Raw genomic sequence first — 13,856 nt, 5'->3', positions numbered from 1 at the left:
TCTCCTCCTCTTCCTGCTCTTCTTCTTTCTGCTCCTCCTTCTCCTTCTTCTTTCCCCAGACAAGGTTTCTCTGTGTAGCCCTGGTTGACCTGGCAGTAGCTCTGTAAACCAGGCTGGCCTTGATCTGCCTGTGCCTCCTGAGAACACCTGGAAAGAAAGAAGTGGGGGGGGGTGAGCTGGGGGGGAGGCAGGAAGAAAAACAGAAAGTAGAGAGCCAGTCTAGACGTAGCTTAGGTCAGCCTTGGACTCACTATGAAACTGAGAATAGCCGGGTGGTGGTGGCGCACGCCTTTAATCCCAGCACTCAGAGCTAGTTCCAGGACAGGCTCCAAAGCCGCAGAGAAACCCTGTTTAGAAAAAAAAAACAACAACAAAAAAACAAAACAAAACAAAAAAACAAACAAACAAAAAAAAAGAAAATTAAAAAAAAAAAGGAACTGAGAATAACCATAAGTTCATAACCTGGTCCTCTTGCTCTTGACTCCCAAGTGCCAGGATTACAGGTATGTGACACCACACCCAGCTGGGAATGGGTGCTCTAGCAAGATTATTGACTGAATGTTTTAACATCAGAATCAGGTAACTATGATTTTTTTTTTATTTCTCCGAGCCCTAGGGAAATAATCTTCCCCTTTGACTATCTGGTTTTCACCATAATTCTGCCCTTAGGTACTTCTTAGACACCTGGTGCACCAACCACACGGCTTTTCCGCACCAACCACACTTCTCATCCGTGTCCCCTATCTGTCCGAGCCCTCTGCTTCCCTTGGGATATTACACATTCCTTTTCTGTTGCTTCACCCTGAGAAGAGCAGCCTGGTTGGGATGACCAGAGCACCAGCCATGGAGATTGCTCAGGGGTCGGAGTCTATTCTCTCCCCTGCTATGCAGGGTTCTTTCTCCCTGCGGTAGGGACAGGAGTGGGAGGAGGGACTCCGAGATCTGTCTCAACCCTTCGAGGTTGTCCTTGCTTTCATTTTATTTTTCTTCACCTTGGATCTTCTGTCGCCAATAGAATTCCAGGCAGTTTGTGCTGCGCAGCTAGGGATTCCCTTTTTCCCTTGGGAGCCTGTGTTCCTTCCCTCTGTTTCCTGAAATAAACACCCTCCCTTGACGTCCTCTCTTGAAACTTTGACCTCTAATGAAGTCCTGAAGCTCAGTGGTTTTTTTTCCCCCCTCGGAGCGCCCCTTGGAGAACTAGAATTCTGCCGACCCAAGTCAGCAGGGGCCAGGCCGTCTGCTTTATCATTCTAAGGAAAGCTTTTGCAAATCAAAAGTTAAGGCTTTCATTCAGGAGAAAGGCTGGGAACTCTACTGCTCTCACTTGGAGAAGAAAGAGGAAGAGGGCACCTCTCACTGCATATGAATAATCTTTACTCCACAACTGTCGGGGTGGCTAGAGTGTTGCTGGAGATTTGGGGCTCCCCACAGAGGAGTGACTGACTGCAAAGGGAAGAATTTGAATTTATGAGGTGACAGGTTTGAATTCAAATCCACCTCCCTGTTGTCATTCTTGGGTTGGGGTACTTGCCCGCTCTGAGCCGCTCTAAGAGGGAAATGAATGTAACTCTTAAACTTTGATGTGTTTTGGGTTATGGGGATTGAACCAGGGCTGTGAGCACGCACAGCACGTACTCCACCCTTGAGTTATACCCTGAGCCCCAGTCATTCCAACAATTTAATTAGATGTTCTGAAGACTGGAGGAGAGAGTGTCTGCTAAACACTTGCCACTTGTCCCTTCCTATTGTGGTTCCTGAACCCTGAATGATCACCTAACTGCTAGCTGAGGCTACGTCTGTGGGAGCCCATGGCAGGCTCTGGAAAATGGCTTCAGGGTCTTCTTTAGGAGTCCCTAATTCTATCTACATCAGAGTTCAGATGGGAAGAAGGCGGAGGAGATGGCAATGGAGAAAGACCCTTATGGGGGCCCGTGTCTAGTATAAGTGTATTTTCTAGTCTGGACAGAAAACACAGGAGTCATTTCCCAGGTACAGTGATGAGGGTCTGGACTTGGTGAAATTCTGGCTCAGGAACAAGTTTCCCTCATCCAATCGATCCCCTTCTCAGCAGGTTCTCAAGACGCGTCGCACTGAACCTAGTCCACCTGCCTGCCTCCAATCCTGAACCTGTTGATCATGTGAGTTTTACCTTCAGCCACCTTAATGATAGCCTGTTTGTCAAGGGTGAGCCTGCAGGGAAGGGGTTGGGGTTGTAACTGGTGGATCTGAATGAGGGTGGATGGGCCACAGTGACAGGAAGGTGATGGATGTGGAGAAATCTAAATTCCTTTAGTTTCTGGCGCTAAGGTTCACACTGGTCAGTGATGATTGATGGCTTTGGAGGCAAGATGGATGGGGGCGGGGCTCGGGAGAAGACATCAGCGGACTGTGAGCTGCAGGGGGGCGGGGTGCCACAGAATTATTTTTTTTGTGGTTTTTTTTTTTTGAGGGGGTGAAAACTCTTCTATTACCCCACAGAGACCACAAGGCAGCAGCGATAGTTTTGTTTCTGAACACCGCCCCACGCCCACTTAGGATTATTTGGGTGTATGAATTCAACATGAGGGTCAGAAGGTTGGGGGGGGGGGCGGATGTCAAGCTAGCAGGTGTCTTGGACCTTGGGATGGAAATTCTGTTAGGGATGCGGGGAGAAAAATCGAGTTTATTCATTTCCCTAACGGAATCACAACCTCCAATCAGGCGTCAGGCTGGGTACTTTGAGATCCGTGTTTATTGCAGGTCGACACTCGGGACCACGTAATTTTTGTGCCTTGGTTTTTACTTCCCAGGAAAATGACCTTTCCTTTGGCCGCCTACTCAAATCCTCTAGTCTCTCCTCTCTCGCCGCCACCGTCACCACAGCCCCACGTCGACCACACTGCCGTTCTCTGTCCTTACCGTTGTGTCTTTTTTACCCCTTGTTTTGAAGCGGGCCATGGAGAAAAGCTTGTCTATGGACTTCCTGTTGTGTCTGACCTCCGACACATGTGGGGTTTTAAACTAGAAGTGATGGAGGTCAGGCTGGACCAGACTCTAAAGGAACCACTGTGGTTTCTCTTGTGATGCCGATTTCCTTAGGGGCCATCTCACTCTCATCACCACAGACAATTTTAAAATGAACTGATCATTTGAGCTGGAGACAGTGTTCAGCAGTTAAGAATCTGCACTCTTCTTGCAGAGGACCTGAATTTAGTTCCCAGCACCCGCAGCGGGTGGCTTACAATCTCCTGTTAACCCCCACTCCCCCAGTTCCAAAGGAATCGGAAGTCTCCTGGCCTCTACGGGCGCCTGCGTGCACGTGCACAAAGCAAAAATATTTATTGTAGGTAAGAAAGAAACAGAAGTATCCTGTTCTTAAATGCCTGGGAGCGCCGCCTGCTCCTGGGGATCGCCGCCCGCTCCCGGGGATCGCTTACTCACTTGTTAAACCTCCCTAAACCTCTCGCAGGGATCCGGACCAGTGTCATTCTGGCTGTGAAATTCAATTAGGAAGGAACCCAGAGGCTTGGGGAAGAGGCGGCAGCTCTTTAGGGAATTCTACCCCTCCTCCAGAGGCGACCTTCTGAAGAAGTGAAAGTGTAACCAGGGGAAGAAGAATCCACAGCTTTCCTAGACTACCGCCCTGGGACCCGGGTCTTGGTGTACAGACACCCGAGGCAGTTGAGACAGTACTAGGATGTGGTCCAAGTTCAGAGGACTTCCTCACTCCCCAAAGTTGCCTAAATTCTACTTAAATAACACCCAAATCTGGTGCACTGTTTTCCTGTTACTTCCCTTTTTTGTTTGTATTTGTATTTATTTATTTTGTTTTTTGAGACAGCCTGGCCTCGTACTCCTTTTATAGCTGAATTTCTGGTCCTCTCGCCTCCCAAGTGCTGGGATTACTGTAGGCATGCACCGCCACACTCAGTTTTGACTTTACTTCCTGTCAAATATTGAAATCACTTGAGTGTTCCGTTTTCTCCATAGCCTGGTGATCCCCGGTTTTCTAAAGGGCTTAGGAAAAGGTCCCAGCTGAGGCCCGAGGATGACTTAACCGGCTGAGAGCTGGCCTAGGAGCATACGATGTCCTAAACTCGATCCCAACACCACATAAACCAGGTGTGGTGGGGATAACTCCAGTACTCTGAAAGTGGAGGTAGAAGGTCAAGACTTCAAGGTCATCCTTGAGTTTTAGGAGAGGCCAGTCTGGATTGGAGAGACCCTGTCTAAAGACCGAAAAAGAGTAGTCCTAGGGCTGGGGAGATGGCTCAGTGGTTCAGAGCACCAACCACACCAGGCTCACACCTATAATCCCAGCACTCAGGAGGCAGAGGCAGGCAGATTTCTGTGAGTTCAAGGCCAGCCTGGTCTACAGTGTGAGTTCCAGGACAGCCAGAGCTACACACAGAGAAACTCTGTCTTCAAATAAAGCAACCAACAAAAAACAGCACCAACTGCTCTCGCAGAGGACCTGAGTTCACTTCCCAGCACCCACATGGTGGTTCCCAACCACCTGTAATTCCAGTCCTGCTGCTGACTTCCACGGGCATGTGGCACACAGACATACATGCAGGTAATACACACACATGAAAAGAAACAAATCTTTTTTTTTTTTTTTTACAACAAAAGTCCTGTCTCAATAAATCCTAGAAGCATTTATTACAAATGACATTGAGTTTCCAATTTGGGAAAATAACAGAGTCGAGATGTTCTATAGCTCTGGTGAAGTACTCTTCTTCTAGGATGTTGTCTGGTGAGTCCTGGTCACCTGCCCACTCATTGTCCTTTTGGCTCCCATCACGCTGGGTCCTGGTTTCCTTAAGGTTTAGCCGGGGGACCTGTTTGTAAGTGTATAAGCAGATGGAAACCCCCAGCACACTAAGCAGCTCACAGTCGGAGAAGCTGGTCCCTGCCCACGCCCCTCATCAAAGGCTTTCAATGGGTCAGAAGTGAGGAAGGGCGCTCCTTCCCAAGTCTGAACAAAACTCTGATCCTTTTAAGTTAAATTTTTACTTTATTATTTTATATGCATAGATATTTTGCCTACATGGATGTCTGTGCACATTTGTGCCTGCTGACCAACGAGACCAGAGAAGTACATTGGAGTCCCTGGAACTGGAAGTGGGTGCCTGGAAGTGAATTGAGTCCTCTGGAAGGTCAACCAATGAGCGCTTGTAACCACTGAGCCACCACCTCAACTCTGGAACTGTTTTCCTTTTGCTTCTCTTCCCTCCAACTCCCAGCAGCACAGCTGGACGGAACAAATTCTTTGAGGGTCCTTTGGATGTGCACTCCAAAGCAAACTCCTCTTTTAAGAAGCTGCCGGGCGGTGGTGGCGCACGCCTTTAATCCCAGCACTAGGGAGGCAGAGCCAGGCGGATCTCTGTGAGTTCGAGACCAGCCTGGTCTACAAGAGCTAGATCCAGGACAGGCTCCAAAACCACAGAGAAACCCTGTCTCGAAAAACCAAAAAAAAAAAAAAAAAAAAAAAAAGAAGCTGCATAAGTCCAGGAGTAAAGGCGCAGGAAAGAGGGGGGCGGGGCACAAGTCGGAGAAGCAGGTTTCGATTTGAGCTCTATGAAGAAAGAGGCTCTGTGATCTATGGCAGCTCTCATAAGACCAACCCTGTGGTGATGGATGTCTCAGTTGCTTTCCAGTCTGTGTCCGCTAGGCCAGAAGCTGTGTCCCCCACCTTCACTATCGTCCAAGTGAATGGCAAGTGAATTTGTGGTGGTGTTATCTAGCACCCCCCTTTCCCTTACCCCGGGGCCGGCCACTACCAGCGGGACGTGTGCAGTAGTACCTGTTCACTATACGCCTGCACTGGCCACACTTGACGGTGCAGCACCATTTAAAGTTGCAGTTACAGCTGATCACGGCCTCTGTTTTCCTCTCTTCCACCTGCAGCCCGCACTCGGTGCACAAGCGCCCACAGCTGCGCTGCTCCCACCTGGACGCACCGCGGGCGTTCTGCAGGCACTCGCGTCCCTCTGTGCCATAGATGCCCAGGCTGGCATTGCTGGAGCAGTAGTCAGGAGAGTCCTCCAGGAAGACCAGCTCAGCCTCTGCGCTGGGAAGAAAGGTCTCTGTGGGAGCCCAGCGTCCCTCGTCTCGGTTGCCAGCCCTTAGCTGGCGCTTATCCAGCTCAATTTTCAGCGCGTGGTCATACTTGGCTTTTAGATAGTCTCCCATCTCCCTGAAATCGGCCAGCTGCAGCCAGCACGTCTGGACGCTACAGCTTCCTGAGATGCCATGACATTTGCAGGTCCTCTTCATGGAGGCCCTCACTGCCTTCAGAGAGAGGGGGGAGAGAGGGAGGGAAAAGGGGAGGGAGAGGGAGAAAGGGAGAGAAAAAGTGGGGAGGGAGAGAGGGAGGGAGGGGGAGGGAAAGAAGGAGAAAAGAGAGTGAATGAAGGAGTTGGGGGAAGAGAGAACACAAAGAATAACTCTTGGTAGAGAAGGCCAGTGGTTAGCAACCAAATGGAATATTCTAGAGAGGTGGTTTCTGACTCTGGAGACCTGTGGGGATTATTGGGGAGTCTCCTAAGCCCTTCCAGATCTTTTCAAGGAGAACATTCAGGAGTTAAGGATATGAATGCTTCCTCTGATGGAGATCTGGTCAAGTGCTGAGAATGTTACTGCAGCCAGGAACCTAGGCTCCTGGTCCTACCCCATCACTTCTTCACTGCGTTCTTGGCCCCCTGAAGCAAATATTGGATAAGATTGGGGCTGATGATACAGCTCAAGGGTAGAGGGCTGGCTTAGCATATGTGGGGGCTACAGTTCAGTCTCTAGCACCTCAAAAAATAGAAATTATCCTGTCAAATTCAGGCAAAAAAGAAGAAAAATAGGAATTAAAAAATAATAACGCCGGGGGGGGGGTGGTGGCGCACTCCTTTAATCCCAGCACTCGGGAGGCAGAGGCAGGTGGATCTCTGTGAGTTCGAGGCCAGCCTGGTCTACAAGAGCTAGTGCCAGGACAGGCTCCAAAGCTACACAGAGAAACCCTGTCTCGAAAAACTAAAAAGAAGCCGGGCAGTGGTGGCGCACGCCTTTAATCCCAGCACTTGGGAGGCAGAGGCAGGCGGATCTCTGTGAGTTCGAGACCAACCTGGTCTACAAGAGCTAGTTCCAGGACAGGCTCCAAAGCCACAGAGAAACCCTGTCTCGAAAAACCAAAAAAAAAAAAAAAAAAAAAACTAAAAAGAAGCCTGGAGCTAGACTATTTGTGGTGACCTGTCGCCCTCCCCCGGGTCTCCTCCACACCCTCTTAGAGAGAAGGGGTCTGGATCCATTTGCTCTCCAGGCAGGGGTTGTAGCTGTCTCAAAAGTGCCTCTCCCTGTCCAGGGTGACCAGGACAAGCAGGTGAAAGCTCACAGGAAAATTTCAGTGTTTTTTTCCAGATTTGAGTTTATAACATACTCCACCAGAGACCTTGGTGAAGGACAGATTCTTCAGTCCCAACCTCTCAAATCCCAGATAGGCATTAGGACAGTAATAGACCTCTGTTGATGTGGCCTGACGGCTGGCTCATGCCTGTAATCCTAGCACTCGGGAGGCTGAGACAGGAAGATTGCCGTGAGGTGAAGGACTATACAGTGAAGTACCAGGCAAGCCAGGGCTACCTAAAAAAAGAACCATTTTTGGAAAACACAAGCACACCAAAAAAGGTATTTAAATGTATCACATCTGGGTGGTGGTGGTGCATGCCTTTAATCTCAGCACTCAGGAGACAGAGGCAGGCGGATTGCTGTAATTTTGAGGCCAGCCTGGTCTACAAGAGTTGGTTCCAGGGGCTGGAGAGATGGCTCAGTGGTTAAGAGCATTGCCTGCTCTTCTAAAGGTCCTGAGTTCAATTCCCAGCAACCACATGGTGGCTCACAACCATCTGTAATGAGATCTGGTGCCCTCTTCTGGCCTGCAGACATACACACAGGCAGAATATTGTATATATATAACAAATAAATAAATAAATATTTAAAAAAAAAGTTGGTTCCAGTTCAGGCTCCAAAACTACAGAGAAACCCTGTCTCGAAAAACAAAAACAAAACAAAACAAAAATAATTAATTAAATAAAATAAAATGGATTGCATGTTCGCAAGGTTTGACTCTTATCAACTTTAGTGTCTTTGTCTGGGACTTAACTGGCTTTGTCATCAGAAAACAGAGACAACTGCCCCAGTTCTTCCTGAATGGCACTGGGGTGAGCCAGCTCTTGGTGACCGTGAGGGGCTGTTCAAACCTGTACCCACCAGCCTGCCGGCCCTGTTGTTGTGAAGGTTCATCAGAGCTCTGGCATCCTTCCCTTTCTCCAGACTGTCCATGAAGAGTCTGGAGATTCTTTCCCCAAATTCCACATTGTCGCTGCAGCCTCCCCAGATCCAGCCATGGCCACCTACACACAAGGAAAGAAAGGGTTCTCAGTACAATGCTCAGCTAGATCCCAGGGAAAGAGCGGCGTTCTGTTTAGTTGACAGCTGAACCGTCCTCCAGAGCCCTGGGAGGATGTGCTAAAGCTGTGTGTATCTGAAGGTGAGATGGGGAAATGGAGGTATTTGGGAAGGATGGGTGGGGTCTGATTCCCAAGCCCTGTCCTGGAACCAACTTTTTAAAAAAATATTTATTTATTTATTTGTCTGTGCCCACCAGAAATATGGATACATATGATGACTTGGATGGTCCCGGAAGTGACTCAAACATTCTAGACCTCTGCACTTGTACAACGGTGTCAGAGTCCCCTCCACCCTCATTAGTGACAGGTCTGAGTCCTATAGGGCTTTGTAAATAGTTGGGGAGCGTTGGTTGGTTGAAGAGAAGCTATTCTTGTACCAGGGCTGGTCTTCAACTCTCCCAGCCTTCTCAAGGCCCAATCTCCTTGTTTGTTTTTGTTGTTTGTTTGTTTTGTTTTTCAAGACAGAGTTTCTGTGTAGCTTTGGAGCCTGTCCTGGTACTAGCTCTTATAGACCAGGCTGGCCTCGAACTCACAGAGATTCACTTGCCTCTGTTTCCTGAGTGCTGGGATTAAAGGCATGCACCACCACTGCCCGGTTTAGAGAAACTTTCTAATTCCTGGTCTCAGGGATGCAAACTCAGCCCCTCAGCAGCCCATGACCTCCCCCCCCCCCCCGCCCCCAGTGAAGGGACTGCTAGAATCTAGGGATTCAGGATAGTCCTGTCCCCTAGACTTAGGAATCTGCACTCAGTTCTGTAGCTCCCCGCCTCTTCCCTCCTCCATCAAAGGCCAACTTACCTGTTTTTCCGTTTTTTGACCCATCACAACCACAGTTTTCAAAGTCACCCATGCTGCAGTTCTTGGTGATGGTGTACATGACTCCAGCAGAGCGGATGGCGTGAAGGAAGGACGACTCTTTTGTGGCTTTGAAGAGAAACGCAGGTGAGGCCTTGGGAAGAAGGCTGGCTTTGTGGTCCCTGCCCACCTCCCACCTGCAGGGATGGACACCCCACCCTGCGGATGGGAAGCTGAAACTCAGGGGATTCTGAAACTAAGGCTACTGGCCAGCTGTGGTTTCAGATCAGGACTCCGCTCTTCCGAGTCCAGCCTAGACCTCTGTCCACTAGAATATAGGCAGTGAGCAGCCCAGGTCTGGCGTAGGCAGTCCAGAAAGACCTTTTATTTCTGAACACAGGGCAGGGAGGCCGTGTGTGTGTGTGTGTGTGTGTGTGTGTGTGTATTTATATAGTGTGTGGACACACACAGGTACATATGGACACACACCCTTTGCATGTATGTATGTATGCATGCACACATGTCCATAAGTGTCTGTGTGTGTAGAGAGAACCAAGGTGAACATCAGGCATCTTCCTCTGTTAGAATGTCTTACTTTCACAGGGTCTCTCACTGAATCTGGAGCTCACTCTCTGAGACAGGAGGATTACGGGTCCCACACCCAGGTCCGGACCAGGTCCTCACGCTTGTGCCGCACTGAGCCATCCCCAGACCCCGGAGGTCTTACCTTACAAACACTTCTTAGTCTACCTGCATGATCCGTCTCCCCCAACTCTCCCCAGCAACTCTATCGTTTCTACAAAAGGGTTCCCATACAAACTCCTGCAACTAACTGAAAGCATTTGTGCACGTGTGCACACACACATAAACACCCCCCCCACATATACCATGTAAACAACACACAACACAGAGACACATGCAGATAATACATATGTATATCAGACATAAACACACATATACACAAATCACACATACACATCACACACACCACACATATACACACATCATACACACATACACATATCACATACACACAAACCATACACCTCCACATCTCTCTCTTACACACACACAGACACCACACATACATCTCACACCACACACCCCTCCACATCTCACACACATCCACACCACACACACACATCCACACCACACACACACATCCACACACCCTCCACATCTCATACACATCCACACCACACATACACATCCACACACCCTCCACATCTCTCTCACTCACACACATCTCATACACACACACACACACACACACACACACACACACACCACAGCAGCCTGAGGCAAACTCATTCAGATCTTGCAGCTGCATTATCAGTAGGATGTTATGGTAATGGGGCAAATGCATCACCTTCTAGGGCTCCGTGGGTGCCTGTCTCCATTTCTTACTGCATTTCATGCAAATCAGAGCAAGGTGAGTATGAACAAGCACACAAGATGAGTATGAACAAGCACACAAGGTGAGCATGAACAAGCACACAAGGCCGATGTGCATGAAAACCTACAACAGCATTTGTAACAAGACCCTTCTGTTCGCTACATTTAACTCTCAGAACACTCAGAACACTCCGAGGGCCTGGAGATGGCTCAGCAGGTCAGGGCCCTAGATCCAAGCCTGATGACCTGAGTTCAATCCCAGACTCATGTTAGAAGTGGAGAACAAATTCCTGCAAGTTACACACACACACACAAACACACACACACACACACACAAACACACACACACAAACACACACACAAACACACACACAAACACACACACACAAACACACACACACAAACACACACACACAAACACACACACACAAACACACACACACAAACACACACACACACAAACACACACCCACACACACCACGGCATGCCCCTTACTAAATAAATAAATGGTACAAAACTCCTTTTGAGCAGGTCCGACACCCGTGCCCCCAACCTGGTGTTGACAGGGTCACCCTAGGAAGCAGTGTCTCAGCAGCCCCGGGCATTTTCACGTTCCATCATGCATACACATGCCATAGACCCACGTGTACAAGCCCGCCTTGCAGTGTGGCCCCGTGAAAACTTACCTCCCCTCAGCCGGTTGTGGGTGGAGAACTGGACAGCATGCTCGGGGCAGTTCCATCGCTCCCAGGCAAACTGGAACTTGCACTCTTCCATGCCAGTCTGAGCACCCAAGGCCACACTGGTGGCGTAAGTCAGATAGGCCTGTGCCAGGGGAAAGGGCTGTGAGATTCCCTGGGCATGGGCCATGTGGGGTCGGGGGGAAGGCAGACTCAAATAAAATAATTTCCCAGTAAAAAACCACACTGGGGCCTGGGGACATTGCTCAGGCAGAGTGCTTGCCTAGCATATACAAGGCCCTAGGTTCAACCCTGGGCACTACAAAACAACAACACAAAAACTAGGCGTTGCTAGGTTTCTCCATAAGAGGGTCTGAAACTGCCCCTCCCCATCTCTTTCCCCAGAAGAGTCTAGCAGGGACTCCAGAGGATAAAATCAGCAGGGACGGAAAGACATCCTACCTTAGGACCTGTTACCAGGAAATTGCTCACTGACCTACCAAAAAGAAAAACCGAGGTGAACAGGGATGACAGGCCGGGGCGTCCTTGGGGAATGAGGGCTGGGGAAAGGACTCACCACGCAGAGGCACCGAAGGTGGTACAGCACATGCCTGCAGCCACCCACAGCATAAGCAAGTGCCCCATGGCTCTGTCCATCCCAGGGGACCAGGGCCAGCTCAGGACAGGGGCAGAGAACTGAGACGGCAGAGCCGGTCTCAGTATTTATGTGAGAAAATTCTCAATGGCCAAGAGGGAAAAATCAACAGCCCATCTCATTTGTTCCTCATTGGCAGAGCTGCGGGAGCCGCTGACCCAATGCGGAATCAGAGAGGAGGCTCTCAGCCCAAAGCCTTCAAGGAGGCCACGCCCTTCTCTCCCAGACTGAGAGGGGCAGAGCCGGTCTCCCACCTTTAGGGCCGGTTGCCTGGAGCAGCATAGGCCCCTCCCCCGACCTCAGCCACCCCTCCCTTGGAGCTGCAGGTCTTCATGTGTTAATGAGACTTCAGCCTTCACCCCGATTTCCTCCACAAGTTGTTGATAAACATAGAGGAACTTTTTGGGGACCCCCCCCATGAGTGGGCACACTTTACTGTCTCTACCTCTTCCATTGGTGACTGCAGGGTGAGGAAACTGTGAGGCTTGGAGCAGAGGCAACAGAGACCAACTCGCAACTGTGCCCTCAACTACTTTTTATCAAAGTAAGTTCTGGTGTATTTCCTCCCTTTCTATTGCCTTCCCTTCTGTGTCTGAGGGTCAGATCTCCGTCTTATTATTGCTTACATGGTGCACGAATAATAAAAACCCAGACACAGATATTGATGTTCAACCTGAAGATCAGAGAAGCAAAGCAGCCAAGCCACTAGAGAGTTCTTAAATCTTCAGACTGAAAGAGGGCGAGTTCCTGACTCATCCTGCCTTATATTCCTCTCTAGTGCTGGGATTAAAGGTGTGCACCACCACCCCTCTATGGCTAATTAGTGTGTCACCACTGCCTGGCCTGTATGGCTGACTAGTGTGGCTGTTTTGCATTCTGGTCTTCAGGCAAGCTTTATTTATTAAAATACAAAAGAAGTATTACTATATTTCCCCTTTTTTGTCTAAAATAAAAAAGAAGGCTAGATAACTAATATAAGGAAAACTATATACAATAAGTACAATAACTATATACAATATATACAGACAATAAATACATCAACAATGTCTAGTCCATTTGCATTTGACAAATTCAGAGAAAATACTCCATAACTATCCTATGTTGGTGAGTCAAAAGTACCTAATTTACTTTCTATCATAACTTGATTTCTGTGTCAAGTAAAAAAGGAAAATGATAACTATCTAGTCTTCAACTCCTTCAGAGACCCAAGAAGGAAATAATATTAACTAAGTAAGCAGGAAGTACAAGCAAGAGGCTTCCAAAAAGTATGAGAAATAACAGAAACAGCAGGCTGCCTGGACAGTCACCCAAAGTTCCTCTGCAACATTGGGGCATCTATCTTTGGCCTATAGGCCTAGTATATCCGAGAGACTTTTCTGTGAAGCAGGATATTCTGAAATGCTGTCCTTCCTTGTTTTTGTTTTCTTTTTAATTAATATTTATTTATTATGTATACAGTGCTCTGCCTGTATGTCTGCCTGCAGGCCAGAAGAGGGCACCAGATCTCATCATGGGTGGTAGTGAGCCACCATATGGTTACCGGGAACTGAACTCAGGACCTCGGGAAGAACAGCCACTGCTCTTAACCGCTGAGCCATCTCTCCAGCCCTGTCCCTCCTTGTTTTGACAATGTTTGACAGTCACTTTCTTTTGTGTCCTGTTTGTCCAATTAGGACAGCATACTGTCAGCAGTTGAGGCAAGGACATTTTCTTCATGTGGAGTTTCTTCGAAGCCCATTATCTTCTCTGAAGTAGATTGATACTGCCAGAAGCAGACATGTCTCATTGTCATAAAAAAGAGCCTATGTTTTTTTTCTTAATATTTATTTATTTAGTATACAATATATGCCTTCAAGCCAGAAGAGGGCACCCAACCTCATTACAGATGGTTGTGA

At 48.7% G+C, this 13,856-nt stretch overlaps 1 protein-coding gene across 1 annotated transcript; it reads right to left on the bottom strand.

Annotated features, from left to right (window-relative positions):
• Window positions 1-5,718: 5,718 nt before the first annotated feature.
• Window positions 5,719-11,963, bottom strand: LOC121442954 (protein Wnt-8a-like). The gene is made up of 6 exons (XM_041644600.1): window positions 11,884-11,963; window positions 11,769-11,802; window positions 11,313-11,451; window positions 9,234-9,359; window positions 8,236-8,378; window positions 5,719-6,273 (listed from the first exon to the last, which is right to left on the bottom strand). The coding sequence occupies exons 1-6, from the start codon at window positions 11,961-11,963 to the stop codon at window positions 5,719-5,721; spliced, it is 1,077 nt and encodes a 358-aa protein (XP_041500534.1).
• Between the last annotated feature and the right edge of the window lie 1,893 nt (window positions 11,964-13,856).

This window comes from Microtus oregoni, unplaced genomic scaffold (genome assembly GCF_018167655.1).
Source record: "Microtus oregoni isolate MIOR12 unplaced genomic scaffold, Mior012 000098F_ref0000018, whole genome shotgun sequence".
In the NCBI taxonomy this organism is placed as follows: Eukaryota; Metazoa; Chordata; class Mammalia; order Rodentia; family Cricetidae; genus Microtus; species Microtus oregoni.
Note: the sequence above shows the minus strand (reverse complement) of the source record. Positions and strands in the feature narration are given on the sequence as shown.